At 44.4% G+C, this 12,287-nt stretch overlaps 1 protein-coding gene across 12 annotated transcripts in view; it reads right to left on the bottom strand.

Moving 5' to 3' along the window:
• The window catches only part of Kiaa1217 (KIAA1217 ortholog), a 496,947-nt gene that overhangs the window by 277,785 nt on the left and 206,875 nt on the right, over positions 1 to 12,287 (bottom strand). For all 12 annotated transcript variants that reach the window (XM_036187450.1, XM_036187445.1, XM_036187452.1 and 9 more), the window contains exon 2: positions 8,771 to 9,054. In XM_036187450.1, the coding sequence (XP_036043343.1) occupies positions 8,771 to 8,884 (114 nt within the window). In that variant the 5' untranslated portion in view covers positions 8,885 to 9,054. The remainder of the gene's footprint in view (positions 1 to 8,770; positions 9,055 to 12,287) is intronic.

The following is a 12,287-nucleotide window of genomic DNA, read 5'->3' as shown; positions in this document are numbered from 1 at the left end:
CCTCTAGATGTCTAAGTCATTTCTCCTGGAGCTGCCTCCTGCCATTTCAAATCAAGCTTGGCAACAACACCTAACTGAAGTACCTGTCAGGTTTGACTTAGCAGGAGCCATTTGTCATCAGAGATGACCAGACAGATTCGTGATCAAATGAAAATGGAAAGTGATAATGGTTATGCTTGATGTTAACATATAAACTCTCCTATCAAAATCCACACTGACTCTGGGCATGGTGGGGCATGCCTATCATCTTAGCAATAAGCAGGCAGAAGCATAAGGATCCCTACAAGCTTGAAGGCAGCCTGGGTTACAAAGCGAATCCCAGACTAGCCAGGGCTGCAGAGAGAAACATTAAATTTAAACTCATTTTGGGCTGGTGAGATGAACTCATGGGAAAAGGCATCTGACGCCAACACTTGACCCTGAGTTTGATCCATGGAACACACATGGCAGAAGGAGAAAACTGGCTTGTACAATTTGTTTTCTGACCTCTACATATACACCATGATGCACACACATATACACACAATAAACAAACAAAAATACATGAAAATACTATTAAAAATTAAGGCCGGGTGGTGGTGGCGCACGCCTTTAATCCCAGCACTCGGGAGGCAGAGCCAGGCGGATCTCTGTGAGTTTGAGGCCAGCCTGGTCTCCAAAGCGAGATCCAGGAAAGGCGCAAAGCTACACAGAGAAACCCTGTCTCGGAAAAAAAAAAAAAAAAATTAATCTTGGGGCGGGGTGATGGATCAGTGATTAAGGGCACTTGTTGCTCTTGAAGAGAAGCTGGGGTTCTGAGTACACACATATTGGCTCACAATCATCTGTAATTCCAGTTCCAGGGGCTCTAACACCCTCTTCTGACATCCATGGGAACATGTTCCAAATACATACATGCAGGCAAAACAGTCATATACACAAAATTAAAGCTCTTTAAAAATTAAGCCCATTTAAAGACATTATAAAAGACAAGCTCATTCTTAAAAACTAGGAAAGGATATTATTTAAGAAAGAGACTAAAAACAATAAGACAGGTTATCAGAAAAGAAAATGTAAACTGATTCTTGAAAAAATACACCTGAGAGAAAGCATGAAAATATTTGCTCTCTACTAGTTTATCTTACTGTTATGAACTAGAAGGAAATACAGATGTTTCATGGAGTAATGGGAGAAAGGGTCAGGGGGTGGGAGTTGTACATGCCTGACTTTAAACAGTAACACTCCTCACACATTTTATATTTAGCATGCTTTTGCACAGGAGAGTATTCTGCTTCCATTGAAATATTTGAAAACAGAGAAAGGGAGGAACAAAGAAACAGAGCAGGTGGGAAACAAGGTGGACACAAAATAAAGGATAAGCTCACCACTCTCACAGCACATTTGGGCCATCGGTTTCTCTCACACCCCATTTCCAGTCGTTACCACACCCACTCGGCCTTCAGCATCCTCATGCTGGCTGAGCAGTATCACTGACCTAGGAGTAATGCCAATAAATGCTCATGCAACCAAATCATTGCACACTCATTTGTGCAAAAATACTTCTTTGGTGCAAGAATTGGCAGGGCAATGCCTGCTGATATTTGCCCCACACTCTCTCTAGAATCAACCCCTCAGTTCAAAGGTCCATCCCATAGACCATGCAAGGCTCAGATTCACCCTCACACAAAGACAGGCTTGTGGGTGCCCCTGGTAAACCACAGATAAGAGAACTGGGAAGTCAGAGAAAGAACACAGAGAAGGCAAAGTGAGGTCACAGTAGGCTGTGGGGGAGCAGGTCTGAGAGGCTGTAAAGAGATGCTTCCAGATGCCGTCCAAACACCAGCTCCAGACTTGATGCTTCCCCACCCAGCCCATCACCAGCAACAGACCCCCGAGAGCTGACACCATGACGTCAGTTCTGTCCTCTCACTATTACCAATAATAATAATACCTTTAAACTCCCTTTTTTCCTCCTTTCTTTTTTTTTTGTGCGACTGTGTGTGTAGTGTCTGTGAGTATGTTTATGTGTGCGTGTTGGGGGGAGACTGATTCTGGGTATCTTCCTGTATGTTTTGAGACAGAGTCACTCACTGAGCCTGGAGCTCAGTACCTGAAAGGACTGATTGGCTCCTCCTATCTCCACATCTGCTCCTCACCGAGCCCTTGTTTGACAGAGCCCATGCTCTGCTGTCTGTGTGTGTGCAGGGGATCCAAACTCAGGTCCTCAAGCTTGTACAGCAGGCATATCATCACCAACTCAGCCATTTCTCAGTTCCCTAGTCTCTAAATGTTTCTAAGAATCGCAGACATCTCGGTGACTTGCTGAAGGGCCTTGTACAGGCTGAATAATAGAATGAAACCTGAAACCAGGTCTTTTCTTTTTTGGGGGGGTGGAGGGTGGTTGAGACAGGGTCTCTGTGTAGGCCTGGCTTTCCTGGAACTCATTATGTAGACTTGAATTCAGTGAGATCTGTCTTCCTCTGGCTCTCAAGTGCTGGGATTAAAGGTATGTGCCACCATTCCCAGCTTCTGAAATCAGGTCTTGGATCTATTGCGGGTGAATCTATGACAGAAGTACCTTTGTCTTCCTCCAGTCAGTCACTGTTCTCAGTGTCCTTCCTAATGTCTGGTGTGTCAACGTGTACTTCTGGTGACGTTCCAGACCACAGCTGCCACCCTGGACCTTATCACCGTCAGTCTGTCTGGACACTAAGGCTGCTACCAAGCCCATATCCTCATCCCTCTCAAACAGTGCTAAAAGCTGATGTTTAAACTTTGCCTGTAGTCTAATTCCATACCCTGGCCCAGGTCTAATTATCCACACTTTCTGCTGGCTTCCCTCTCCTTACATCCACTGACGTTCTTCTCTGAAGGCCACCTTCACCTTTCTTAGGTTGGTCATAAGGTAGCCACCTCCATTCTTGTCTCAACATCATCTCTCAGGTCCTCCCTACTCCAGAAAAACATCATCTAATCAGGATCCTTGCCACAGGTGAGACCCTGGGGATCTGATGAATGGAAAACAGGACTCCCTCACCCTTCTGAGACTACATTCAAATTCTGATCTCCAGTGTGAAATTCTTCCTGCTAACAGCTCCTTCCATTCACGGCTTTTTAAGGTGCATGGCACCATTTCCAAATGCAGTTATCATAAAACACAAGACCCTAAATGTTAAACGTGTGGGTCAAACTGGCTTTGCAAACAGTCAGTGTTTCTTTGTCTTCTCTTCTTTCTCATCTTTAGCACATTGCTAGTTATTCAACCTCATTCAGACCAGGCAAGCCCTCTGTCACTTAGAAACAACCCTGTCCCAACAATGAACGCTCATTCCACATCTACCTGCCTGAAATTTCTCAGTTATGGTGGTTTGAATAAGAATGGCCCCAATAGGCTCATAGATATGAATGCTTGGTCACCAGAAAGTGGCACTATTTGAAAGGATTAGGAGGTGTGGCCTTGTTGGAGAAAGTGTCACTGGAGGCAGGCTTGGTGGAGTTTAAAAGCCCAAGCCCAGCCCTGTGGCTTTCTCTCTTCCTGCTGCCTGTAAATCCAGATGTAGGACACCCAGCTATTCTCCAGCACTGGGTCTGCTGCACGCTGCCATTCTCCCCACCATGATGACAATGGACTAAACCTCTGAGACTGTAAGCCAGCCCTAACGAAATGTTTTCTTTTATAAGAGTTGCCATGGTCATAGTGTCTCTTTAGAGCAATAGAGCACTGTTTACTAAAACATCAACCCAGATTCATTCACTCTGCTTATTAGCATATTCAAAGATCAGACTAGTCATTTTATTTTTAATAACCAGAGATTTTTTTTCCCCCAATTTGAAACTTTCTTTCCTCTGTCAACAGACTGGGTACTAGGCTGGATGGTTACAATTTAGAAATTCCTTAACTATTGCTATCTTTTCCTTACCAAGAAGGGTTCAGACATATATTCAACATCTACAGCAATGGGGCTGAATGACCTCATCCTGTACTCACCACCACAGCATTGTTTGCCTTGGTCTATGGTTAAGAAAAGCCTCAAGGACATGACTGACTCACCCACAATCATGTGGCTAAGAGTGTCTCAGCATCCATAAACTCACATCAGACCTCAAAGTTCACACTTTTCCCACTAAAAAAATTTGTCTTGGCAGGCAGATACTGGGATTTACCCTTTGTGTAAAATGCCATAATAATTAACCATCTGATTGATTGACTCTAAGAACGGGTGAACATACAAGCAAACAACCAATAAGAATCCCTAACCAGCAACAAACAGGAAGGCCACCTGATGTTTGTGAATGACTGCACACCTATGCTCCAGACTGAATCACACTGGTCATTTCTAGGGCCCTCAATCTCAAGATTCTCTATGTCCTTTGGTGTAGGGTTGTCAGCCTACAGGTGGGTGCTGGGAATCAAACTCAGCTCCTCTGCAAGAGCAGCCAGCACTATTACTGCTGAGAGCCTTCTCTCCAGCCACTGAATTGATTATTTTAATGCAAGACAAGTCCGAGTTTCAGCCAGGTATGTCATGATGTATGACTACAACCTTGGCTTTCAGAAAGTGTAAGCAGGAGAGCCAGTCAGAGTTTAAAAACGTAAGCTCAGAAATATACTACAATTGTTCACTGATAATGGGAAAATAAACAAACCTCTTCCAACACAGAAACATTCCTGCTAGAAAGAAACAAGGATTTCAAACAAAGTCCTCAAAATACGCAGGTGGCCATGATCCGGAATAGAGCGATGCTAAGAGTTGCCATGGGAAGCAAGACGCTCTCAACAGCTCTTGCTTGGTGCTAGGATCTCGATCTCACTAAGCTTTGACTGAGAAAGATATGTCATCAGTGCCAAATCTCACAATTAGCCTATAGTGAAGGCTGCATTCCAACCATACTCCACCCTCCACAGCCAGGCAATGGAACCTCCTGTCTAAAGGCCCTGCACAATGAAAAAAGCCCAGGAGGGCCTGGAGATGGCAGGGGTGGGGGTGGGGGGGTGGAGGGGGTGTCAAAGTGCAAGTGACTCCTGCAACCACATAAAAAGTCTGACATGGTGGCAAGCACCTATAATCACAGTATAATCGGGAGAACTGCCCAGAAGCATGCCTCAAGAAAGTGGAGGTGAGAACCAGCTCCTCCAAGTTGTCCTGGCACCCCCACACATATGCTTGCACACTCACATACCCTTGTGTGTATGTACACATACAAATAACTAAGTAAATAAGTAGTTGTTTGAAAAGGCCTAAGATGTAGAGGGAGGCAGAAATGAGTGGAGCCACTCTTACACAAATACACATTATGCTACAAAGCAGTCACCTGCATACTTTAAGGACTTTGAGGGACATTAAGGCAATCTCTCAGCTTTTTAATAGTTGAAAGTCAAGAAAATGCATTCATGGTTTTAAAAACTCAAATGCACGGCCAGGGAGATGGCTCATCCAGTAAAGGTGCTTGCCACACAAATTTAGCAACCTAACTTCTCTACCAGGAACCCATACAGAGGTAGAAGGAAATGCCTAACTCCACAAAGTTTATCTCTGATCTCCACACTTGTATGCACACACACACACACACACACACACACACACACACACACGAGAAAATAAATTTTTAAAAATTAAACTTAAATTTAAAATTCTCTACTAGGACTATTCCAGCACTTAAAGTAAGACTTTGAAGCAGGGGCACATTTTTCTTTTCATTGTTTTTGATACCAAGGAATTAGAAGATTCCTAGATTTTCCTACTCCCAAGCTATCATATACAATGCCAGATGCATCATTTTTGACTTGGTACTCTCTCTTCCTCTCAACCATGCTGGAGAGGCAGCCAGGAACACAGCCCACAAAGGAACAGCTGGTATTTAAGAGTCTCGGAGTCTGGAGATGCGCATCAGATGGTGTTATTTGACTTCCCCCCAGGAGAATCCACAATCAGAAGGTCATGAACAAAGGATGGCAGGAAGAGTGCAATCGGGTGGTGGGAGACAAGGAATGCAAAGTCAGAAGATGAGGTAGTGTTTGTAGGAATTTCCCAAGACCCTCCGAGGCTTCTCTGTGGTCTACTAGGCTGGGTGGGATGGAGTCACAGAACCTCAGCAGCAGACCGAGCACACACAGATGTGGCCTTCAAAATCTCTGCCTTTTAGACCACCAGCATGGGATACAAATGAGGCGGACACAGAACTTGGCATTCCTTCACATCAGGAGAGAGCAGCTGCTAGGTCACCTTGCAACTCCGGCAGAGGTGTCATTGGGAAGAGGAGATCAGTACCTGAGGCCACTAACCCACCTCCCTTCCCATTTAGCAGGAATTTTTATCTTTTTCTGTCCTTATCTCCATTCCCCTCAAGTGTCCCTTGAATGTCACAAGTAACTACTCTAAACCTACAAGCCCTGGGCCTGGCATGGTGGCTCAGGAAGCAGAGGGATCCCTGTGAGTTCAAGACCAGCCTGGTTATATAAGGGGTTTCAGGCTAGCCAGGACTGCACGGTGAGACCCTGTCTAAGAAACAAACAAGTAACGATAACAACAAGAACAACAAAAAAAAAAAACAGACTGACCAGCCATGACTTCCATCATTTAGGATAGTGGAATAAACAAGGATTCCCAGTTCACACTTTTTTTGTTCAAATCCCAGTGTCTCCTTGCTGTGTAATTATAACCAAGTTTAAGTTATGTCCATACGAGTAGTTTTGTATCAAAAATTGTATTTCCCAAAACAGTGACATAAAGAGAAGAAAGCACATATCCCATTGCTCAAATGCACAGGGATGCTGCAGTCCTCCTTCAAAGGAAAGGTAGCCCTTCTTAATTACACAGGAGTGGGTCATAGGTCCATCTTTATCAAGGAGGTTTCCCATTTCCCCTCTGCAGGCTACAGTCTGCCTTTTTGCAATGTGAAGGAAAAAAAAAAATAAGCAAATGTGAAAAAGAAAGCACATTTCACAACTTCAGGCATTCAGATAGAATCCTTTCAAGAACGTTCCACTTAAGGGAGAAAAGGAATGAACTGTGGATTGAAATTGTACCAGATGAGGCTAGTACCCATTTCTATGAACAACCAAAAGCTGAGTGACTTAGACGAAACTGTGGCCACTAACTGGCAAGACAGAAGACTGCAAACCTTGAGCCTGTCTTAGTCCGTGGAGTCAGCAAGTCAGTAGAGTCCTCCCCCTACCTGCCCCCCACCCACTTGGAATACAGGCTGAGCATTCCCTGCTTCCTTCACTACAGTCTCCAACCTCAAAGGTCAATCTGATAAGAGGCAAGTGAGGGCCTCAGAGGAAGCCGCACATCTCCTGTGACCACAAACCTGCTCAGTCTGCTAAAAAGTAATTGCACACAGCCCAGGAACAATAATACCCTGCGCCACAGTTGGGTGATAGCTGTGTGGCTGTCGAGATAACCGGAGAAAACGGGTAGCTGAAGACAGCAGAAAGCAAAGGATGTAAAAGAAAACATCCGTGATTTCTATGGAAGACTCAAAAAGAACAGCAGCACACAGCCTGATGTCAGCTTGAAGAAAAGAAGCTTGTCACAAGTCTATTCTTGGATGCTCTATTTTGCCTTGGCAGATACTTACAGATTTTTGTGTTCATTCATTCATTCACTCATCTACTGCGCCAGGCACTTAAGTGCTCTCGGGATGGATTGCATTTGCACCATGTCTCTCTCAGAAAACCAGATCCTGCATGCCCCGTGCATTAGATGCATTTGTGGTTAAAAACAAAAGCTCCTTTTCGGAGAACTGCGTGGTGTGTGAGCCTTCTTCTTGGGTCAGACTCCCTGTTCTCTTGCTCTACTGGTTAGGAGGACAGTGCTCTCAGCTCTCACATCAAACCTTTTCGGTAGCTAAGCTGGAAATCAGGGACAACTGCATGGCAGCAACACTAAGCCATCTTGTCACTTTGAACCCCAAAGTCATCTTGCTCGTTTAAAACAATGAGCTGTGAGGGCTAGAAAGATGGCTCAGGGGCTAAGAATGTTGGACTGCTCGTGGACAGGATCCAGGTGTGGTTCTCAGCACCCATACAGCAGCTCACACCTGTCCTCTCTGGTCTCTGTAAGTTCCTGCATGCAGGCAGTATGCATAAACCCAGGCACACACATACGCAAATAAATACAAACAGTAATAATAGGCTGGGCACGGTGGCTCATGACTTTAATCCCAGCTCTTGTGAGGCAGAAGCAGGCAGAACTCTGTAAGTTTAAGGCCAGTCTGAGCTACATAAAGAGTTTAAAGCCAGCCAAGACTACACAGTAAAACCCATCTCAAACAAACAAAAATCAAAATAATAATAATTAGTACTAGTAATATAATAATAATAATAATAATTTTTTTAAAAAAAGAAAGAAAACAATGAGTGAGCTTTGTAGGGATGTTTTCCTAGCATAAACAAAGCTATGGGTTCTAAGCTCAACAACAACAAAGCAGATTGGGTGGGCTGGTGGGATGGCTCAGTGCCCTGTGCATGCCTATAACCTCAGCTCTGAGGGGGCACAGACTGAAGGATCACTTGGGCTTGCAGACTGCCAGTCTAGTTGAGAAAATGCAAGCCCCAGGTTCAGGAAGAGACCATTCCTCAGAATGAGTGCAGAATAATAGCCGAGGATCCCTGACGCCCCCTTCTGGCCTCTGTGCACATGCATAGGATTGCATCTACCCATACAAATGTGCCACAGACACTCACAAAGATACTTCTATGTACACACACATGAATAAATTTATAAACTTTTAGAAATATTTTTTTAATGAATGAGCAAGACCAGGAAAACTGACAGTGTGTTCCTACCTGGTCCCTCAGCCTCTCCTGGTGGCCCATAATTGCTGTGGCATGGTGGGGGTACTTCTGCTTGAGATGTTCCAGGAAAGCCTCTCTCTTCCTGTCCATCTCAGACGTTTGCATCCCCAGGATCTCTTTGGAACTTCGGGGCCCACCTAGCGTGTGTCTCCGTGGGATATTTCGGGCAGGCTTGGAAACCTGAGCCCGGGTGTTTCCATTAGAGAGGCGTTCCTTGGGCCGGCGGCATGCTGCATCTTCCAGGGACGTTACATGAAGATTGCTTTTCCCTTGTTCTGCAAGATGAAGAACGACAGTACAATTCACAATTAATTATTTCACAGTAGTCTCATTTGTAGAACACCAAGGGGGTATGTGGCAGTTGCTAATGAATCAATGTAACTTAACAGAATTTATTTTGCTGTTGTTCTTTTTTTTTTTTTTGGCAAGAATAAGAAAAAAAAATCTACAATCGGAAGAAATTTGAAAAAAAAAAGTACTATAGATGCTGTAGCAAATGTTTTTTAATTCTTTCTGTCATTGAGTTTGTTACAAATAAGAAAGCTTGGGGCTGGAGAGATGGCTCAGAGGTTAAGAGCACTGGCTGTTCTTCCAGAGGTCCTGAGTTCAATTCCCAGCAACCACATGGTGGCTCACAACCATCTACAATGAGAGATCTGGTGCCCTCTTCTTGTCTGCAGGCTGAACACTCACTGTATACATAATAAATAAATCAATCTTTTTATAAAAAAACAAAAAAACAAACAAACAAAAAAACAAAAAAGAAAGCTTGGCCACACTAGTTGTTTGCAGGTAACTGCCCCTGTGTCTGTAATTACGGCAGAGTGAACCCCAGTAATTCTAACTATTTGTATACTTTCCATTATAGTTACAACCTACTAACAGGATTTTAGAATTTTTATAATATGAAGATGGTTCTGACATGTGTGGTTCAGCACCAAGAAGAAGACAGATGTAGACCCCTCAGAAGACAGCTGGCGCCAGTGAACCCCTGGAAAGTTTCATTTCTCCATTCTAGTAAGCTAGGCAAGGGGAGCACCACGGGAGGTAATAGTCGGGGAGCCGTAAGGCAAAGGTTAAGCCACATTTTCCCAGAAATGACTTCATCTAAAACACACAGAGCGAGGGAAGAGCCATGGGTATGTTTTGATGGCTTTGACCTAGGTAGACTGCTTCCACGCTGGCCTTTCAGAGCCACAGTAGCTTATCCTTAGAGCAGCTCAACAAGGACTTACAAGGTTAATGCTTAGGGTTCAAAGGGTGTACAAAGGTCCTCCTTACCCCTTTTTTCTTTTAAGAAAGGGGATGAAAGTAACAAACATTGAGAAGCTGCAAGGATTCAAGAACACAGATCTTAACAGTTTTTTGTTCATTTCATTGAGTTTTTGTCTCACTATGTAGCCCTGACCGGCCTGGAGCTTGCTCTGTTGACCAGGCTGGCCTTGAACTCACAGAGATCCTCCTGCCTCAGCCTCCCAAGTACGGGGACCATCATGCCCAACCCTCACAGCCTTTCTAGAAAAATAGTTTCAATGGGTTAAGGAATTTGCCAATAAGCCTGATGGCGTGAGTTCCAGCCCCAGCACTCACACAGCAGAGTAAGAAAATCGACTCCTGCAACTTGTTGTTCCCTGACCTCCACAGGCACATGCGCACTATACCTCCCACCGCTAACAGCAATTGTTTTGTTTTGTTTGTTTGTTTGTTTGTTTTTTCGAGACAGGGTTTCTCTATGTAGCCTTGGCTGTTCTGGAACTCACTATGTAGGCCAGGCTTGCCTGGAACTCACAGAGATCTGCCTGCCTCTGCCTGCCGAATGCTGGGATTAAAGGCGTGCACTGACGCCAACGTGCCACCACCGCTCAGCCTTATAATTTTTATTTACTTATTTGTTTGGTTTTTGTTTAGTAATTTTTTTTAAGCAGCAGGTCTCCATAGTTTAGGCATTAATCAGCTCCCTAAAAGCAAGGGCACCAACACCCTAACACTGTTACCCCTCTTTTGCCTGGAGACCTCTGCATACAGAAGATGTCCAAGGGTAGAGTCCCACTGGCAAGGAATGGAAAATATGTCATCTCTGGCTAGTTTTCCTGTTCTCATCTTCCTGAGAATGTGTGTCCTGAGAGCACCTCTTTTTGTGTATACCCCACTTCTCATTATTTAGCTCATGACAGCATCTCCATCAGACATTGATGATGGAAGGGAGGAAAACAGTCCAATTAGTTACTATTAACTTCACTAGTTTCAGCAGTGAGCTTAAAGAGGGAGAAGACAGAGATTTGGTTAAAAAGATATTGAGGGATTAGTATAGTTTTATTTATTTAGTAAGAATAATCTTTACTAAGTAATAATGTCTTTAATTTGTACCACAGTTTCCTCTTTTAGCATATCTTCCCTAATAATAGAGGAGTAACAGAGTCTATTACATAGAGCAGAACGCAGGGCCGGGGATGCAGCTTAGAGATGAAACTCTAGGATATGCAAGGCTCTGGGTCAGAGCCACAAGACCACAACAAAAAAACAAAGCTAAGAGCAGAAAGGTCATATCTTAGGCCAAGAAGCACATACCATGAAGATGCTCAGCTTCATTGTGTGTGTGTGTGTGTGTGTGTGTGTGTGTGTGTGTGTGCTATACATGTATTTTGTATTAGCCAAAATTGTTGTATATACACGCTAGAGCCCTGTGGCTTTTCAAGACTGCTTTCAACTACATTAAAATAATCCATGTAAAAATTATTCAGGACAGCTAGCTTAATGATCAAGTCTGAATCTCTGGCAAGGCTCTTTCTTTACATGGGCTGGAAACATACACACCTCTACATTCAGCCTTACGGATAAACAGTCATGTGTGACCACTCAGACAGGAGGAAGACACTCTGCTGGACTCATAGACCTTCAGGAGCTGGGCTGCTCCATCCAGGGATCAGTAGAGCAGGCCAAGAACAGCAGGAACACTTTAGCCTTGCAGACTATGGTGTCTCCCACTTTCTTGGGAAGCCAGGTAGAAGTAGGGTCTTGAGGTCACTGTCACCTTATAGTAGACATTAGCCTCTCCATCATCCCACTGCCTGGACTTTACACTCTCACCCTTTCCTGATACTTCTCATGGGGAAGGTTGCATCAACTTTACACTGGTTTTCTATTTCTTTCACATTCCTGTGGATTTTTCAATAATGTCTCCAGTTGCCTAACAAGGTTGAACATGCCATGGAGAAAAGGAATGGAAACAGTCCCCGCAGTTAGCAAGAAGAAGAGCTTATGCAGGCCACCTTTGTCTTATCACCCTCACCCACTGCCCCATCGGTCCCATCTGCCTCTGTCCCAGCACCGGGCACCAGCACCTGAACAAGCCAATACTGTCCACACAAACCATTTCACCCTCCTCATAGTTACGTAGGCCTTTTCCTCTGCTCTTGGAAGCTGCCAGCCACACACTTGAAGGAGAACTGACATCTGGACTATTGTAGCCATGTGGAGAGAATGCAGCCTTTTAGCTGAGCCTAAAACC

Source organism: Onychomys torridus, chromosome 5 (assembly GCF_903995425.1).
Source record: "Onychomys torridus chromosome 5, mOncTor1.1, whole genome shotgun sequence".
In the NCBI taxonomy this organism is placed as follows: Eukaryota; Metazoa; Chordata; class Mammalia; order Rodentia; family Cricetidae; genus Onychomys; species Onychomys torridus.
The sequence above is the reverse complement of the archived record's forward strand: the minus strand, read 5'-3'. Positions and strand labels throughout refer to the sequence as shown.